The sequence below is a fragment of the Ranitomeya variabilis genome, chromosome 8 (genome assembly GCF_051348905.1).
Source record: "Ranitomeya variabilis isolate aRanVar5 chromosome 8, aRanVar5.hap1, whole genome shotgun sequence".
In the NCBI taxonomy this organism is placed as follows: domain Eukaryota; kingdom Metazoa; phylum Chordata; class Amphibia; order Anura; family Dendrobatidae; genus Ranitomeya; species Ranitomeya variabilis.
Window position 1 is genome coordinate 86,906,014 of NC_135239.1, and position 20,551 is coordinate 86,926,564.

General features: G+C 41.6%; 1 protein-coding gene across 2 annotated transcripts in view; it reads left to right on the forward strand.

Moving 5' to 3' along the window:
• The window catches only part of NR5A2 (nuclear receptor subfamily 5 group A member 2), a 236,120-nt gene that overhangs the window by 191,985 nt on the left and 23,584 nt on the right, over nucleotides 1-20,551 (forward strand). For both annotated transcript variants that reach the window (XM_077276230.1, XM_077276229.1), the window contains exon 6: nucleotides 10,358-10,505. In XM_077276230.1, coding sequence (XP_077132345.1) covers nucleotides 10,358-10,505 — 148 coding nt within the window. The remainder of the gene's footprint in view (nucleotides 1-10,357; nucleotides 10,506-20,551) is intronic.

Sequence of the window (20,551 nt, forward strand, 5' to 3'; positions counted from 1 at the left end):
CCGGATGTATGAAACCGGCCTTATAAAGAGTTGCTCTGTATTTAAATGCATGCGTAGGGGTCAAATCGTCATGAGAATTTTTACCCCTTTCCCACCGCGACCAATTTTCATTTTTATTTTTTCCTCTCCTTTTTCCAAGAGATCTATCTAAAGACATCTTAAAAACGAAAGCACGCCCAATTTTTCAGATGTAAAAGAATGTTTAAAATGAATTAAAATTTGCCTCATGCCAGAAAACCACCTCAAAAAGTCAGATTTTACTCCAAATACTTGGCGCAAAAGCAATAATAGTTGAGCCCCATAGTATTGAACTTGCACCAGTAACAAATCAGCCCCAGTGTGGTGAAATGGAGAGACGCAATGGTGTGTACACTCGCTGGCAAACACAGGAGCCAATATAAGATAAGAACTGACCTACAATGTCTATTTCTGGACCCATATACAGCACGAGAGCAGGTGCACATTGTCACAGCTGTCACCAGCTCTGAACTTGTCACCTGCTTCCATGCTTACATTTCACAGGCAGAACTTTGGGCGACCTTATTGACTTTGAGGTGTTTATAGGGTGAAAGGGCGGTCCAACTCCAAAGTAATTTAATGACAGAGGCATGTATAATGAGACAAAGAGTTAACCCCAAATAGGTTCATGGCATACTTCATGGGTTAGAGGTCAATCCTATGTGGAAGCAAACTGTACTAATGTTTTGTTTGCTAAAAAAGACCCGGCTGCGGCTCGCTCTTGGTAGAATACATTCAATATATTACAAGCCACTAGCCCTGTGAAGTAAAAGATGGCCATACATGTCTTTCTTCTTCTACACTAGCAGTTGATCAGACGGATAGTTACACAATTGATACAAATACTATTAGTTTGTGATCAGAGTTAGGCCGGGGTCACACTTGCAAGTATGATGCACGAGAATAGTTGGGAAGTCCAAGGGTGGGCAAATATCTCTCTTCTAGCTGGTTTTAACGAAGCTTTCTATGACAAGCGCTGCCATCATCAGCTGGGCATGGACTGACTAGTGTTTTATTAGAGGAATAAGATCCAGAGAAATGTCCGCCCCAGGTTTACTGCTTTGACTCAAGTATATCATGTTCTGAGAAACGGCTCCATAAATATTTTACATACATATTCTTTTATGATAGGAACTTCTATTTTTATAATTTTTACTTTTAAATCGCCTTTTATAGGAATGTGACTTTTCAGGGTTAAAAAAAAAGTTTACATGCAATGCTTTCCCAGTAGCATGATCAGACAACTATATGTTTTAGGATATGTGCACTCGGCATCATTTTCAGGGGGATTATGCTTGCAAAAATGATAAATGAGCGTTAAAAACAATGAACTTGTGCACAGCAATATCAAAACGACTTGCTGTGCACATGTTCTGCCTTTTTTAACTTCTTTTAAGGCCGGCGTCACACTCAGCGTATGAAAGTACGGTCTGTTTTTTACGGCCGTAATACGCAGAAATGTTCCCAAAATAGTGATCCGTATGTCATCCGTAGGCAGGGTGCGGCAGCGTATTTTGCGTATGTCATCCTCCGTATGTAATCCGTATGGCATCCGTACTGCGAGATTTTCTCGCAGGCTTGCAAAACCGACATCTAATGGATTTATGGGCATATATACAGTGTATATATATATATGTCATTGAGACACATATATACTGTATATTTATATATATATATATATATATATATATATATATATATATACAGTGGGGCAAAAAAGTATTTAGTCAGTCAGCAATAGTGCAAGTTCCACCACTTAAAAAGATGAGAGGCGTCTGTAATTTACATCTTAGGTAGACCTCAACTATGGGAGACAAACTGAGAAAAAAAAATCCAGAAAATCACATTGTCTGTTTTTTTATCATTTTATTTGCATTTTATGGTGGAAAATAAGTATTTGGTCAGAAACAAACAATCAAGATTTCTGGCTCTCACAGACCTGTAACTTCTTCTGTAAGAGTCTCCTCTTTCCTCCACTCATTACCTGTAGTAATGGCACCTGTTTAAACTTGTTATCAGTATAAAAAGACACCTGTGCACACCCTCAAACAGTCTGACTCCAAACTCCACTATGGTGAAGACAAAATTGTAGCCCTGCACCAGGCTGGGAAGACTGAATCTGCAATAGCCAACCAGCTTGGAGTGAAGAAATTAACAGTGGGAGCAATAATTAGAAAATGGAAGACATACAAGACCACTGATAATCTCCCTCGATCTGGGGCTCCATGCAAAATCCCACCCCGTGGGGTCAGAATGATCACAAGAACGGTGAGCAAAAATCCCAGAACCACGCGGGGGGACCTAGTGAATGAACTGCAGAGAGCTGGGACCAATGTAACAAGGCCTACCATAAGTAACACACTACGCCACCATGGACTCAGATCCTGCAGTGCCAGACGTGTCCCACTGCTTAAGCCAGTACATGTCCGGGCCCATCTGAAGTTTGCTAGAGAGCATTTAGATGATCCAGAGGAGTTTTGGGAGAATGTCCTATGGTCTGATGAAACCAAACTGGAACTGTTTGGTAGAAACACAACTTGTCGTGTTTGGAGGAAAAAGAATACTGAGTTGCATCCATCAAACACCATACCTACTGTAAAGCATGGTGGTGGAAACATCATGCTTTGGGGCTGTTTCTCTGCAAAGGGGCCAGGACGACTGATCCGGGTACATGAAAGAATTAATGGGGCCATGTTTCGTGAGATTTTGAGTGCAAACCTCCTTCCATCAGCAAGGGCATTGAAGATGAAACGTGGCTGGGTCTTTCAACATGACAATGATCCAAAGCACACCGCCAGGGCAACGAAGGAGTGGCTTCGTAAGAAGCATTTCAAGGTCCTGGAGTGGCCTAGCCAGTCTCCAGATCTCAACCCTATAGAAAACCTTTGGAGGGAGTTGAAAGTCCGTGTTGCCAAGCGAAAAGCCAAAAACATCACTGCTCTAGAGGAGATCTGCATGGAGGAATGGGCCAACATACCAACAACAGTGTGTGGCAACCTTGTGAAGACTTACAGAAAACGTTTGACCTCTGTCATTGCCAACAAGGGATGTATTACAAAGTATTGAGATGAAATTTTGTTTCTGACCAAATACTTATTTTCCACCATAAAATGCAAATAAAATGATAAAAAAACAGACAATGTGATTTTCTGGATTTTTTTTCTCAGTTTGTCTCCCATAGTTGAGGTCTACCTATGATGTAAATTACAGACGCCTCTCATCTTTTTAAGTGGTGGAACTTGCACTATTGCTGACTGACTAAATACTTTTTTGCCCCACTGTATATATATATACACTGTATTTATATTTAATTCAGCGCGAGATAGCTTAAAAGCCAGTAATTCAATTGCCGGCTTTTGCTATCTCCTTCCCAAACCCGACAGGATATGAGACATGGTTTACATACAGTAAACCATCTCATATCCCTTTTTTTTAAAGGCGTGTATTCCGGAGGACAGAGAATGAACTTCAATCCAATATTGCGGCCAGCATGCAGCCAGCGGGTAAGGAAAGGGTGAATCAAACACCCGAAAACCCCACCCATATGACCCAAAACCGGACCCGCCAAATTCAGGTGACCGGTTCCCTTTAATATTAGAAAGGGTGGAGGGCACCACAAATCAATTAAAGACAAGAGGGCTCGCCATGGGCTTGGGGATAGACATAACAAAGAACAAGAAAAAGATCATGCCCACATATACAGGAACACCTCGATGTATAAAAAATATAATACTTTATTGGTAGGTATCAAAAAAATTTCCGACGCACGCATACAGCGTACAGCTCATGGGGCTCCTATGCGTCAGAATTTTCCTTAGCGCATGCGCAGTACTACTCTCATACAACTTTATTGTAAAACCATGGCTATGGACATGGGCAAGATGGCCGCGGCTTTACAGCGTTCCATGTCCTTGATCACCAGAGGTCTCCTACACAGGTGAATACCTTTGAATTATCACAAATATGTATATATAAACACAGCATGCTATTCTTTCCCTGAGGAAGCCGCAACTTGTGCGGCGATACGTGTGGGAACCTATCCCACATCTATTCCCCCACTGCTTACATGGCTCCATTCTGAACCCTTGGACTGTTGGTATGAGGGTATATTGGTTTGAAGATTAGGCTTTTTTATATTAGTTCCCTTTCCTCTTATTACTCTCCACATATCCAATTGACTTTTCTCTTTTGGTGCCCTGGACTAGGCACACACTTTGTGCCAGAGTGATATATCTTTTTCTGGGCCCATATGGTACTGTGATATTGACATAGTTATGTATATTAATTGACTGCATACTGTGGTTCAGATTTATTTCATTTTACGAGCAATATTGCACTCATTGCTTTGGGGGATATTCTTGTGGGTTATCATTGCCCCCATATCAGGGCATGATATTTGTATAGGTTTATGTTGCATGTTTGCAATTTTTAAGTGTTTTTAATTATTCCTGTGTTTTGTCTTTCATGTATTTTTTTATACCCTAAGGGTAGGTGCACACGTTGCGGAAAGGTGAGCGGATTTTTCCTTACTGATTTTGGTAAATCCGCAGGAAATCCGCAACATGTGAACATACCCTAAAACTTCTCTCAGCCTGGACATTGGTATCCATGGCACCTCAGGCTTACAGGAAAGTACCCCAGCTCTCTTCCCACTGCTGACAACTAAGGATCGTATGAAGACATCTCATCTCTGATCCCAGACTTATGTCGTCTGGCATTTTGACACTTTTTGAACCGCTCAGGACATTATGTCTCATGCGGCTGCAGAGATTTTGTTGGAGTCCCAACAGCAACCACAGCGAAGACACTGGCTGGCCTCCTTGATTGCCAGCACCTCCCAATCCCAGGGGTACAGGGTTGCTTCACCTCAGTAATTGTCCTGCGGGAGCTGCTACCCATTAGCCTTCACAATGTCCTTTACACCAGTTACATTTATGTGTGTGTGTAAAAATGGCTGAAGAGCTGACTTCTCACACCATCAGAGTTCACACACATTTGTGACGGCTGACTTTGCAGGACACCACACTATAGTCACAGGACTGTATTTCCTATGTGTCTGATTATGCTAATCATACTCTGATCAGAGTTTGATCAGCATGTGATCACAGTGTGATCCGATTTTCTTAGATGAGAAGATGGAAAACAAATTCTCCCTCTTCTCCATTCTGTCTGTGAAAATAATAATAATAATAATAATAATAATTTTATTTATATAGCGCCAACATATTCCGCAGCGCTTTACAAATTATAGAGGGGACTTGTACAGACAATAGACATTACAGCATAACAGAAATCATAGTTCAAAACAGATACCAGGAGGAATGAGGGCCCTGCTCGCAAGCTTACAACCTATGAGGAAAAGGGGAGACACGAGAGGTGGATGGTAACAATTGCTTTAGTTATTCGGACCAGCCATAGTGTAATACTGCAGATCCAGGATTCCAATCCAGATAGTTACAAAGAGGCAAAGATGGTCAACAAACACCATGTATAAAAACAGAAAATAATAAATAGACAAACTGTATAAGACCACACTCAGATGTCATCCGAGTGCAGTCTGCTTTTATTCCCACTGACTCATTGACTTGCATTGCTGAATGCGATCTGAATGTCGGGTGCAAATCGTGCATGCTGCAATTTTTTTCTAGGACAGACTCTTTCTGAGACAAAAATCATGTACATGGCCTTATAGAATAACATTGAGTACATTCATATATTTTTTCAGATCACACTCGGACCAAAAATACGGGATGGTGCACGAGCCCTTATACACATGTGTTAAACAATACTTAGCTGGCATTATCAACAACTATTTTCTGGTGTCATGTTAATGGCTCATAAGTAAGAATACACCTTTCATCTCTCCGATAATTGAATGCTGCATGTGTCTTTCATGGCGATCGTCATTGTCACCAGTGACATTTGGGCATTAGTAACTGGCATTAGTGTTAAGTGCAGTTGTACAGGAAGTCCAGACCATGGGCAAAAAGCAACGAGACATACCTCTAATGTATTATACCAGAGCGTGGCTATTCATTCTTTACTCGGCTGCTGTATTTACTTTCCCAAAGAGGATAGCAAAGCAAACATACAAAGGGAATGGCTGAGTACCACCGACATGGACACCACAACATATATAAAAGGGCAACTGCATAATACCGGGTACCAACTAATGCGGCGATCTAGATTTATTCCATGCTACAGTTCAAAACAGGTAAATCTGATATATTTGTGGGAACACTGCCTGAAACTATGCATTCTGCAATAGGATAGATTATGGATATGATTTAGTCCGGGCTGGCCAGGAAGTTCTACAACTCCAAGCCTCAGATTTTCCACCATCTAAAAATAAAACTATTAATAAGATTGCTCACTGTTTTTAATTGCAAATCCTTGCAATACAATCTCTAGATATCCCCATTGAAGCTGAGGGGGAGGATGGCGCACATAATTATGGAAATTAGCCATCAATACATATAAAAAATTCATCTAACTTGGTCTGGCTGACTGACAGGTGAGAGAGGAAGGGAGATACAAAAAAATGATATTGCTGCGGCGGCAGATATTCAGTGTACTCGTTGTTTATGGTTATTTGCTACTTGCGTGGCGTCTCCGGAGTATATTAGGATTGGGGTAATTAATGAGACAAAATGTTGTGGTGTAAAATGATATGGGTTTCTAGAACAAATGAAAAAGTACTGTGCATTGTCAGCCCTTGGAGTGCTTCATACATATACTGTGTGTGTATACATACAGTATTTATACATATTGTCGAGATCGTACTCACTCACGTGAGGCAGGAGGAAGACAGGAGGCGCGTTTCTTTAAAAAGCCCGTGTGGGTTTATTTGCTTCATAAACCCCTAAGCAACAACAAAAGGTAAACGGCCTTTAGAGCTGGCAAATCAACACAAAATGTCCTCTGCTCACCCAGGCCTGTGGGCACACAGGCTGGGGCAATGTCTAGCATGCAGACTCGGTCTGGAGCCATACAAACAGGAGGGCTTCTCCCTCCCAAGACACAGACCATGTGCCAAACAGCCTCCATTATGTAGGCTGTAGCCACACCCACAGGTGAGGTATGTGGGTAGCCAGACCTGCCCATCTCTCATAGCTACCCGCAACCCAGACCCCGGTGCACTAAACATCCTAGTGCTTACGTGCACTAAAGAAAAATACTCCAGGTTACATCACAAGGAGCAGCCATCCCTGTGACACATACCTCCCCTTGATTACACAGCCATTAGCCTCCTTACAATATATATATATATATATATATATATATATATATATATATATACAGTGGGGCAAAAAAGTATTTAGTCAGTCAGCAATAGTGCAAGTTCCACCACTTAAAAAGATGAGAGGCGTCTGTAATTTACATCATAGGTAGACCTCAACTATGGGGCACAAACTGAGAAAAAAAAATCCAGAAAATCACTTTGTCTGTTTTTTTATCATTTTATTTGCATATTATGGTGGAAAATAAGTATTTGGTCAGAAACAAACAATCAAGATTTCTGGCTCTCACAGACCTGTAACTTCTTCTTTAAGAGTCTCGTCTTTCCTCCACTCATTACCTGTAGTAATGCCACCTGTTTAAACTTGTTATCAGTATAAAAAGACACCTGTGCACACCCTCAAACAGTCTGACTTCAAACTCCACTATGGTGAAGACCAAAGAGCTGTCAAAGGACACCAGAAACAAAATTGTAGCCCTGCACCAGGCTGGGAAGACTGAATCTGCAATAGCCAACCAGCTTGGAGTGAAGAAATCAACAGTGGGAGCAATAATTAGAAAATGGAAGACATTCAGACCACTGATAATCTCCCTCGATCTGGGGCTCCACGCAAAATCCCACCCCGTGGGGTCAGAATGATCACAAGAACGGTGAGCAAAAATCCCAGAACCACGCGGGGGGACCTAGTGAATGAACTGCAGAGAGCTGGGACCAATGTAACAAGGCCTACCATAAGTAACACACTACGCCACCATGGACTCAGATCCTGCAGTGCCAGACGTGTCCCACTGCTTAAGCCAGTACATGTCTGGGCCCGTCTGAAGTTTGCTAGAGAGCATTTGGATGATCCAGAGGAGTTTTGGGAGAATGTCCTATGGTCTGATGAAACCAAACTGGAACTGTTTGGTAGAAACACAACTTGTCGTGTTTGGAGGAAAAAGAATACCGAGTTGCATCCATCAAACACCATACCTACTGTAAAGCATGGTGGTGGAAACATCATGCTTTGGGGCTGTTTCTCTGCAAAGGGACCAGGACGACTGATCCGGGTACATGAAAGAATGAATGGGGCCATGTATCGTGAGATTTTGCGTGCAAACCTTCTTCCATCAGCAAGGGCATTGAAGATGAAACGTGGCTGGGTCTTTCAAAATGACAATGATCCAAAGCACACCGCCAGGGCAACGAAGGAGTGGCTTCGTAAGAAGCATTTCAAGGTCCTGGAGTGGCCTAGCCAGTCTGCAGATCTCAACCCTATAGAAAACTTTTGGAGGGAGTTGAAAGTCCGTGTTGCCAAGCGAAAAGCCAAAAACATCACTGCTCTAGAGGAGATCTGCATGGAGGAATGGGCCAACATACCAACAACAGTGTGTGGCAACCTTGTGAAGACTTACAGAAAACGTTTGACCTCTGTCATTGCCAACAAAGGATGTATTACAAAGTATTGAGATGAAATTTAGTTTCTGACCAAATACTTATTTTCCACCATAATATGCAAATAAAATGATAAAAAAACAGACAAAGTGATTTTGTGGATTTTTTTTTCTCAGTTTGTCTACCATAGTTGAGGTCTTCCTATGATGTAAATTACAGACGCCTCTCATCTTTTTAAGTGGTGGAACTTGCACTATTGCTGACTGACTAAATACTTTTTTGCCCCACTGTATATATATGTGTGTATATATATATATACTGTATATGTATGTAACTTTTAGGCTGGTGTGGAAAAAATGGTGCAAAGAATGCTTTCGGAAATGGGAGTGTTAACAGTTTCATGAAGTGAATGAACAAAAGTAAAATCTAATTTAAATCTATTTTTGGTGCGATCATCCTTTCCCTTTTAAAATGTCATCAAAGCATCAACTCTTCTAGATACGCTTAAACAAAGTCAGGTATTTGGTAGTCTTAGATATATCAGTTGCCAATTATAATAAACAGGTGAAAATAATCATCATTTTCATATGGAGGTTGAAATACAATCATGAAATGGTTTGGTCAAAACTTTTCATTGATGGCCTACTCTTGGGAAAAGCCATCAATATCTGATCAGAGAAGGTGAGACTCTTGGCACCTTGCAGATTAGTTGTTCCCAGTGCTGGCAGTGGCTGGAAGCTCTTGGATGCTTCTGAAGCATAGCATCTCTGAGAACAGAGAACATTACAGCTGATCAATTGGGGTGCTGGGTTTCACACTACCACCGGTTGGATAGACCATCAATAAAAAAGTAGTGACTAAACCCTTTAACTCAAACATCTTTGAGGACTTAAAACTAGTTGAGAAACAGACAAATTATGTTACAAAGATGACTTTGCAGAAAACAGAGATTTGTCACAGGTCATACACCATAGTAAAATTGAACTGAGCAGCAACACACAAGGTAGGTTTACTGCATCAGCAAGCTCTCACCCAAGCAAAGATTTCAAAGCAAACGGGGGTTTCAATATGTGTAGCTCAAGCTCTTCTAAATAAGCACCAAGACATTGGAAACATTGAGTTATATAGACACAACTGTTGGCCAAGGAAACTTAGTGCAGCAGATAAAAGACATGTCGTGCCTAATTCCCTTAAAAATCAGCAATACTGGCAGGAACCAGTGAACCAGTGATACCCAGAAACACTTCTCTACTGTTCGGAGAAGTCTAGCCAGAAGCGGGCTTCAATGAAGAATTGCAACCAAAAAGCAATCTCTTTGACACGTAAATAAGGCCATGTGACTCGGCTATGCAGGAAAACATAGGAACATGGGTGCATACAAATGAAATCAGGTGCCAAAGTCAGTAAGCACTATCTTCAGTGTAAGAAAACCCAAGGAGTCCTGGATGTGAAGATATGGCCCCCAATACAATACAATACACAATGCAAAATAATCAGATACCACATTTACAGGTTTTTCTAGCCTTTATGCTGTTGTCAGCTTGTATTCCACACACTGGTAAATAATAACTATCATCATAAAATGACACCACTATCTTTCACTGATTTTTTTCCATTTTGCACATCTCAGTACTAGTTTTTTATTGGTGTGATGTAGTTGGAATCAATGCAGATTTCTGAAACTTCTGCTATATTATGGCTATATGATGTTCTAATCTCTTTCAGGTGGATTACTCTGTTATTGTCACGCAGGCTGGTACCACATTAAACAACCTCATGAGCCATGCACAAGATCTGGTGGCCAAGCTTCGATCACTGCAGTTTGACTTAAGAGAGTTTGTTTGTCTGAAGTTCCTGGTGCTCTTCAGCCTTGGTAAGTAGATGGCCATTCAGGGTTGTTTTAATAGATGAATTCTAACCAGCAGTTATTGTGAACATGGCACTAAAACCATCATAAGAAGGCAGAAGCTGACCTATGATGGATGTGATGTATGATGGAGCCATTCTTCTGGTTTTCGTACCAAGCAAATAATGTAGCTGACCATTCTATTCTGCACATTTAAAAAAAAGATTTTTTACCTAAGGGACCGTAACCCGACAGTAGTCTGAATATAATCTAATGCACAAACTGTGATTCTAGCAGAAGTAGTAAGAGAGGAGGACACTGGAAAAGCAGAAGGAGAATATTGTGATTTTGGTAGGGTTCAGAGTAAATATAGTGAAATAAGTCTTAAGCTTTAGACCTCTTTCCAATGGACATTTTTTCCATGGTTGTGATAGACACATGTTCAGCAAATTGAACAGTGGTGGCCTATGTGTTTGTGCCCATGAGCAATTTTCTACTAAAAAATTAGGTAAAAAAAATGCAACAAGCACTATTTTGGTCTGTTTACAGATGAGAATAGTGTAAGTACCGTAATGGCAGGCAGCTTCTGGAGCTATCAGTGATGCACATGAGCCCATGGAGCACTTGGTCCCAGTCATCTGCGCAAGTTGCTGACATGAATAACATTTCCCTGGCCATTGAAACTTGGGATCAAGATGAGTTGTGCCACTAATGTGATGCCGGGGGGAGGCTAACTGGAAAAGGAAATTGTCTTTTGTATGTCATGATCAATGAAAATGCTTATGATGCATTATACAGAGACTATCAAAATCAGGGAGCACATTATGATGTCCATGTAAAGTCACAGTGCTTAGGGTGCAATATACTCTATTTCTCCCGACTTCTCCATAAACAATAAAAGTTGGTGTTGGCAGAGTGTTTGTGTTTTCAATTGGGAAAGTGGAGTAAGTTGCTGAGAGACACCTCTCTATTCTTCTCTCAATACATATTAACCAAAAGCGAAGAAATGAGCTGGAGCACACGTTAGTAGAAGTGTAATGTGCAGGTGCATATTCACACTGTGACCACTAACAGACTAAATCTAAAATAAAAGCAAAATGAGTAAATGCCCCACGGTAAGTAAATAAGTAATAATAGCACATGTAAATAACATGGAGTAATTAGTTGACACTATTTTGATCAAAACAGCATAAAAGCGATCCCACCGCGACAAGGTGTACCCATCAGTGTGGACACTATCTCTTGTAGTTCCCCTCGCTATGTGTTAGTAGGCCTCAAAATAGAGAGGGGCAGAGAGGGCCCAGACATTTACTTACAGCAAGATATTGCTCATTTTGTTTTTTATCCTAGGCTTTGTCTAAATACACATTTGTTGGTTATTTGGTCACTCCAAAATCATTGACGAAACAAGTCTGTTTATTATTCCCTAATTGTGACCATGTAAAGTCCCAAATATGGTACGGCTAGGCTGTCTCAATTTGTTATTTTACTTTGAAGTGTTATCCAGGACTATTTTATTTTTTAAAATATTGGCCTAAGAACTGACAGGTGGGTAGTTGCTAACTCCCTGCCTATTCTACCTGGCAGTGGCTTGGAGCACTCGCAGACTGCTCCTGACGGCGATTCTACTGCTTCACTTCAACAGAGCAGCTCATCCTTTTCCCGCTGGTTTTGTCAACAGCATGTAGAAAAGCCGCGGAGACACCATCACGTGTTTCTCAACGCAAGCAATGAATAGCCAGGTCTTTCACCGGGAAGGAACAACCACGGGAAGGGCAGCATCCAATAAAGGAAAACCACCTATGCCAAAACATGGTATCCATCCACAGACAGCTGTTTCGGGGTATTGTTCCTTCCCGGTGAAAGACCTGGCTATTCATTGCTTGCGTTGAGAAACACGTGATGGTGTCTCCGCGGCTTTTCTACATGCATTTGCATATTTCCCATAAGGGATGGGGGCAGTGTTCTGGATCACTGCATTGAGAAACACGTGATGGTGTCTCCGCAGTGATGGATGTTTTGATCTCCCCGAGGTCATTCATCCTTATGTTTGTTGGTTTGTTTGCCGATGTCATGCAGATTGGCTGCTAGGAGTCGGCTGTCAATCAGCATGACATCGGCAGTCACAACCGGTGAACAGAGTAGAGCGAAAGAGAAGTGTCTGCCTTGTCCTTGTGATGTTACCGGAAGCCACAGAATCGCTCGAGTGTCCTGTGACTGCTCTGAGTCAGCAGTGAACAATACTGGGCAAAACGGGCTAAGGACAGGGTAGTTCTTAGGCCCATAGTAAAAAAAAATAAACCTTTTTAAATGTTACTTTTGTTTTTACACTTCACTTCAGACATTCTGGTACTAACATCCTTATGTTCATTTTGCACTTTGTACTCATGCCAGTAGCATAATACAGCAAGAACATCCTTAGAACAAAATATTGTTTTAACTAAAGTGCTGCTGAGATTTCTGTGAAGTTAAAAGAACATTTGCAGTTGTTTGATCCGACTGGAGATACCTTGCGATGCTTGTTGTTCCTTAGAACCAGACACTCAATTATGACTTTTGTGATTTCATGTGATGATAATTGTGATGGGTCCTTCCATGTTAGTTTACATTCAGATATACGGTATGCTTAGAGTATGGACACTTGGTTTTCTGGCTGTTTGCACAATGATTTTGATAGAAGACGATGCAGATATCCTTATACAACTGTAGAATGTAATGTCAAATCCTTCAATGCTTAAGTCATTGTCTTTTACAATCTCATCTTGGTAATTTTCCTAATCAATATGTATATATGAGTGAATGTTCATGACTTCCCTCAGTAGCATACACCCTGTCCTGTAGAATTGTTTTTTTTTTTTTTTATAGAATCCCATCCTATTGATTTACCTGGGAGCCAGTAAGTCCCCATAGAGAGTAGACTAGTGAGACAGGTACAGGGATGCTTTTCAATTTATATAGTGTGTCTGGGTTGGAAATAAAAGCATATAAAGGCCACATATACATTAAAGTAAGCCAGAAACTTGCAGCCAACCTTCCAATGTGTATAAGGTCCTCCCAACTCTCCCACAGATGATTTTGAGAGAAAGAAGAACCGTCAATTAAAATTACAGAGTCCTTTTATTTTTAAGAGTGATAAGCCGCTGCCAGATGTGTCTGGCGGTTGCAATCTCCCCTCTCCCCATTAACAACACATGAATGCTCAACTGAATGCTGTTATGCATGGGTAAGTTTCCAGACATGACTATCAGCTAAACAAGAATAGCTGTCTCATTTGTATGGGAACCTTAAAGGGAATCTGTCAGCAGGATCAACCTATATGGGCATGTAGGTCATAGGAAGCTGAATAAAATGATACTTTGATATCTGTGATCCAATGCCTTATTTCAGAGAAATCAACAGTTCTCTTATATGTAAATGAGTTGTTAGGATCTATGGGTCGGACACTGATCTGAATGACAATCTGCTGCCAGAACTTATTTTTAAGTAAAAGGAGGAGTTACCAGTGTGAGACAAGTAACTAACACAGAACGGAAAACCTGAACTTTGTTTCCTTACAAACACATTTTTTGCTTATTTCTGAGCGCTGCTGAATTGTAACAATATCGCAGTCCTGTCTGCCTGTGAGCTGGAAGCTGAAGCCAAGAGGAACCTGCAGATGTGTCAGGTATAATCACACACAGCTTTGCAGTGAGATCAGGAGAGCAGAGGGCAGCCATTACTCATCTCACTGGAAACAACTCCTTTCATGTAAAATAATCTCCGGGGGCAGATTCTCATACAGATCAGTATGCGGCCAATAGCCTGGAACAGTTCATAAATGGTCGCTTGCCACTATTTGATTGGAATCTTAATGGCTTAGAAGGGTTAAAAAAAAATAAAAACATAAGGCTAGACAGCATAGTTGTGATGCTGTAATGACACAGTAGATTCAGATGTTCGAAAATCCATGTGGAGTTGACTGCATGCATGAACAAACATGTTTAGATACCGTATATACTCGAGTATAAGCCGACCCAAGTATAAGCCGACTTCCCCCTAATTTTGCAACAAAAAACTGGGAAAACTTATTGACTCGAGTATAAGCCTAGGGTGGAAAATGCAGCAGCTACCGGTAAATGTCAAAAATAAAAATAGATACCAATAAAAGTATAATTAATTGAGACATCAGTAGGTTAAGTGTTTTTGAATATCCATATTGAATCAGGAGCCCCATATAATGCTCCATACAGTTCTTTATGGCCCCATAAGATGCCCCATATAATGCTCCATGCAGGTCTTTATGGCCCCATAAGATGCCCCATATAATGCTCCATTCAGTTCTTTATGGCCCCATAGATGCTCCATATAATGCTCCATGCAGTTCTTAATGGCCCCATAGATGCTCCATATAATGCTCCATGCAGTTCTTTATGGCCCCATGTAATGCTCCATATAATGCTCCATGCAGTTCTTTATGGCCCCATAGATGCCCCATATAATGCTCCATGCAGTTCATTATGGCCACATAGATGCCCCATATAATGCTCCATGCAGTTATGTCCCCATAGATGCTCCATGCAGTTCTTTATGGCCCCATAGATGCCCCATATAATGCTCCATGCAGTTATGGCCCCATAGATGCCCCATATAATGCTCCATGCAGTTCATTATGGCCCCATAGATGCCCCATATAATGCTCCATGCAGTTCTTTATGGCCCCATAGATGCCCCATATAATGCTCCATGCAGTTATGTCCCCATAGATGCTCCATATAATGCTCCATGCAGTTCTTTATGGCCCCATAGATGCCCCATATAATGCTCCATGCAGTTATGGCCCCATAGATGCCCCATATAATGCCCCATATAATGTTCCATGCAGTTCATTATGGCCCCATAGATGCCCCATATAATGCTCCATGCAGTTATGGCCCCATAGATGCCCCATATAATGCTCCATGCAGTTATGGCCCCATAGATGCCCCATATAATGCTCCATGCAGTTCTTTATGGCCCCATAGACGCTTCATATAGCATTGTGCCACATGTAATGCTGCTGCTGCACTAAAAAAAAATGACATACTCACCTCTCGTCGCTGCCCGCTGCTCCTCAGCGTCCCGTCTCTCCGCACTGACTGTTCAGGCAGAGGGCGGCACGCACACTAATACATCATCGCGCCCTCTGACCTGAACAGTCACTGCAGAGGACGCGGAAGACGAGGCGGCGGTGGATCGCGGAAAGGTAAATATGACATACTCACCTGCTCCCTGCGCTCCTGACGCGGTCCCCGCATGCCCCAGGTCTCCGGGAGCCAGCAGCTTCTTCCTGTAGTGAGCGGTCATGTGGCACCGCTCATTACAGTAATGAATATGCGGCTCCACCCCTATGGGAGTGGAGTCCATATTCATTACTTTAATGAGCGGTACCAGTGACCGCTGAACAGGGGAAGAAGCTGCAGCGCCCGAACACTGTGGGACATGCGGGGACCGTGTCAGGAGCGCCGGGAGCAGGTGAGTATTTGACAGTCGTCGCTCCCCCTCACCCGCTAACCCCCCCCGCCTTCCATGACTCGAGTATAAGCCGAGAGGAGCACTTTCAGACCATGGGGAGTGCATTATAATGTAAGGAGGACCATGGGGAGATCATTTTATTATATGGAGAACCATGGAGAATGCATTATATTGTATGGAGGACCATGGGGAGAACATTTTATTATATGGAGGACCATGGGGAGTGCATTATATTGTGTGGAGGACTATTGAGAGTGCATCAAATTGTATGGAGGATCATGGGGAGTGCATTATATTGTATGGAGGACCATTGAGAGTGCATTATAATGTATGTATGACCATGGGGAGAGCATTTTATTATATGGAGGACCATGGAGAATGCATTATATTGTATGTAGGACTATGTGGAGTGCATTATACTATATGTCGGACTATGGGGGTGTATTATACTATATGGAGGACTATATGAGGCCCATTATAGTATATCGAAGGCTGTGTGAGGCCATTATAATATTTGGAGGGCTATGTGGGGGCCATTATACTGTATGCAAGCCATTATACAGTGTGAAGGTTTGTGTGGGGCCCATCATACTGTGTGGAGGGCTGTGGGGGGCCATTATACTGTTTGGAGAGCTAGTACGGGCCATTATACAGTGTGGAGAGGTGTGGGGCCATTATAATGTATGTAGGCCCATTATACTGCATGGAGGACTGTGTGGGGGTCACAGTCGAGGGATCATACTGTGTTGGGGTCACCATACTTTGCCTTACGAGTTGTGGTAGGGTACAGTTGGTACAAATTGCAAGCTTTTGAGACTACACAGGTCTCTTCATCAGGTATAGACTAAAAGAAATTCTGGAGAATCACATATTTATGCACAACACATCACAGAAAAAAAAACATAGATAAGACAGGTGACATGAAGCAGAATTATCATGAGTGATAAACAGTTATGTCCATAAATATTGGACCAGTTTTTAGATAAGGGATGTTTTTAGTGCAGGAATGAATGTTTTGCATGGATATATGTCTTTTTAAATCAACTAAGGAACTAAGGAATTTGCCCCTCAGACCATTTGGGGTCATCACAACAGAACCAGATCCTAATCAGAGGACAATAAAACATTCCTTATCTAAGAACTGGCCCAATATTTATGGACATAACTGTTTATCACTCATGGTAATTCTGCTTCATGTCACCTGTCTTATCCATGTTTTTTTTTCTGTGCTATGTGTGCATAAATATGTGATTTTCCAGAATTTCTTTTAGTCTATGCCTGATGAAGAGACCTGTGTAGTCTCGAAAGCTTGCAATTTGTTACCATCTTTTCAGTTAGCCATTAAAAGTTATCAACCACTGAGGACTCTCAAATCTACATATTTATGTAAAGGCAGGAAGATATGCTCTTCTGTGACCTCAACAATTATTATTATTATTTTTTTTTTTTGGGGGGGGGGTGCCCAGTTAGAACTTCTGCTACGGGGCCACGTGATTTCTATGTATACCCCTGATTGAACACAGATTATTATTACATATAATAACAGTTTTCACATAGTACGTCTGTGTTCTTCAGGTGCCGGAGCAGGGTAAGACAGTCCACATCCCTACATTTGCATGCTTCTGGATCCTCACAGCGAGCAATGATTCTCCGCTAAACCTGCACAATTAATTAAATTTGGGTTCTGTTGTCAAAAAATTCACTTTCTAAACCATGATTGTCTATGCAAAAAAACACTTGCAGTCAACTGCATGTATTTTTTTGTTTCTTTGACCACATTGACTGTGCCATGTCACATGCTGTCTTAACTTACTTTGATACACAACTCAGCTGTCCGTTCGAGCATATTCCAGCCACATTTTTGGTGAGAGGATTGAGAAAAATGAGATTCCAAATACTGTATCAATGAACTAATAATTACCTGGACGGTATAGATCTGTGCCTTGTGTCCCTCGTCAGGAAATAGTGCAAGAGTCATCACTTGAGTCATCATAAAAGTGGTTAAGCGTCTGGATGTCATCCTGACTCCATTATCTGCAACCTCATAATCCTACTCAGTGCTGATAGCTACTGTCCTATTTATTAAGAAGAATCTCTCATTGTATCATATATCACCCTCCCGCATGCATATTAAAGCAAATTAAATCACGCTGGAATCTTCCCTAGTAGTTAATTGAATCGGATTGGATTTTCATTATGTGGTTGTCTGATGTGACAAAAGGCTAATAAGACTGAACAGCGTCTTGTTAAAGATGCCCTAAGTGTCTGGGCTAATGAAATAGCAGAAGAATGAATTTGGGAAGTTCTTCGTAGTAGATAAATGTTTCTGATCTAATATGACATGGCAGCTGGTGATGTCCTGGGTAAGGATGTTGCAGCCTTCATTGGATGAGCGCAAACATTTATCTGTGCTTGCATCGATCAATTGGCAGTGACTGCGAGGGGTTAAATTTCTCTTGCCTGAGTTGCATCTTTATTAAACCCAATGTAATAAGTATTTTTTTTTTCATTTTGTGACTAAAGCAGATCATTGATCATAAGTCACGGTGAGATTTTATGTTCGATCAATAGTTATTTGTTCAGCAAGATGGAAAAATAATGTAAAATATATGGAGAGTGCTGAGTATTTTTAAATAGCTTAATAAAATGTTTATATTGCATCTTATTTATTTACTCACCATTGGGGTGGTGGAGAGGAGGGGTAGGATATGGTGGGAGCATCACAGAATGCAAACACCCAAGTGTAAGATTTAGACCTCGTTTCTGCACAGGTCCTTTCCTTCTCCACAGATTCATCCTTTTTCTACAGGTCCATCACTTCTCCACAGATTCATCCTTTCTCTAGAGTTCCATATCTTCTCCACAGGTCCATTCCTTCCTCACAGGTCCTTTCCTTCTCCACAGATTAATTCCTTCTCTACAGGTCCATTCCTTTTCCATAGGTCCATTCCTTCTCCACAGGTCCAACCCTTCTCTACAGGTCCATCTCTTCAGCACAGGTCCATCACTCCTTCACAGATTCATCCCTACTCCACAGGTACATTCCTTCTCCACGGTTCCATCCCATTGTAAAGTGGCTTCCATGCCCGGCATGCTACATGAAAATAGGGGTCCTGACTGTGTGTGTGTGGACCTTGTCTACTGTGGTTCTACGTTCTTGCAGGCCATGTAACATAGATGAGGGACAGCCACAGGATGTCAGAAGACATGCACGAAGATTAGATAATATAATATAAATATTTAATAACCAGTTTATAAAAACAAAGGAAAGGATGGTAGGTAAACAGTGTATAAGTAACAAATACAGTGACAGCAGAATTAACAGTTATATGCAAACAAAACACACGTGATTAACCCTTTTTATGCATAAATCCCTAAAACGACAGTACTCTAGTAATCCCCTACTCGGAGCAGTTTTTGAAGTGTTTCTTACAGAAGAGGTCTTTTCGCCTAACTAACTAGACCTCTACAAAGTTATTTATATATGCGTATTTATATTCAGATGTGAGATGGTACCGGTATGTCCTGAGACTGAAGTAGAAGGGTCCTTGCTGGGCTGAGTCCCGAAAAATCAGAAACGTTCAATAGAAGCTTTTAGAGAAAGACCAATCTCTCCAATGCAGGGCTTCTCTAAGTCCTTAGAAATAAGGCCTCACGTAGCCTAGCCCAAGATGCTGTGTCCTTGGTTGTCCTCACTGAGTTGGCTCATGTCAAATCGAACAACAAATCCCAGAGTCACCAAAAACAGATCCAGAGTCACACCGCTCTATCCAGACCTTTTCCCAATGATTTACAGCTCCAATAACCCCCCCCCCCCGCTGTAACTTTGGTTGTCCTATACTGGCCAGATCATATATTACATCACAAATCTCCAACAATACAGTAAACTGTGATTGACCCTTATAGCCACATGATGCCGATGACTTCAGTTGGCCAGGACCAAATGTTGTACAGTTCAATGTTAAAGATAAGTACGCAGGCCGCATGCAGAAGTAGGCGGAGCTAGCGGCGGAGGTGCGGCCGAGGGTGGGGCTTCACGGAGGAAGTCCGCAGCCCTCCGCAGCTCCTCAAAACGCTAATTTGAAACCGGCCTAAGACTGTTTAGAAATTGCACAAGGATTATTCCCCGAGTGGTTAAAGTTTGGACTGTTACTAGAAGGGGCTGCCATGTATATTATGCAGCGACCTCCCTTATATGAAAATTATTGCTCCTAGCACATTCTATGCTATTGCAGTATGTGATCTTCCTTTTTCTTAAACACATTTTCTACACTTTGCATGATCTTATTATTCACTTCCCAAAAATTCTCTTAATTGTTTCCCTGTCCATATCTTTTCTCTCTTCTACCCCTATCCTCCCCTCCTACTGTTTTTGTGCTGTACCTATCGTCTATCACTTTCCGTAACTTACTGTCGGAAGCACCAAATAATGCAGCGTCTCTCCTCCTCAGCGTGAAACATTTTGCTTTCTTTTTCTATTGATGTAACACTTACAGGCAGCCATGGAAAAATCAATAGAGACTTTTCATTTAGCGTCCGCATGTGGACCCAGCCAGGACTTGCGATGGCCACACGATTAATCG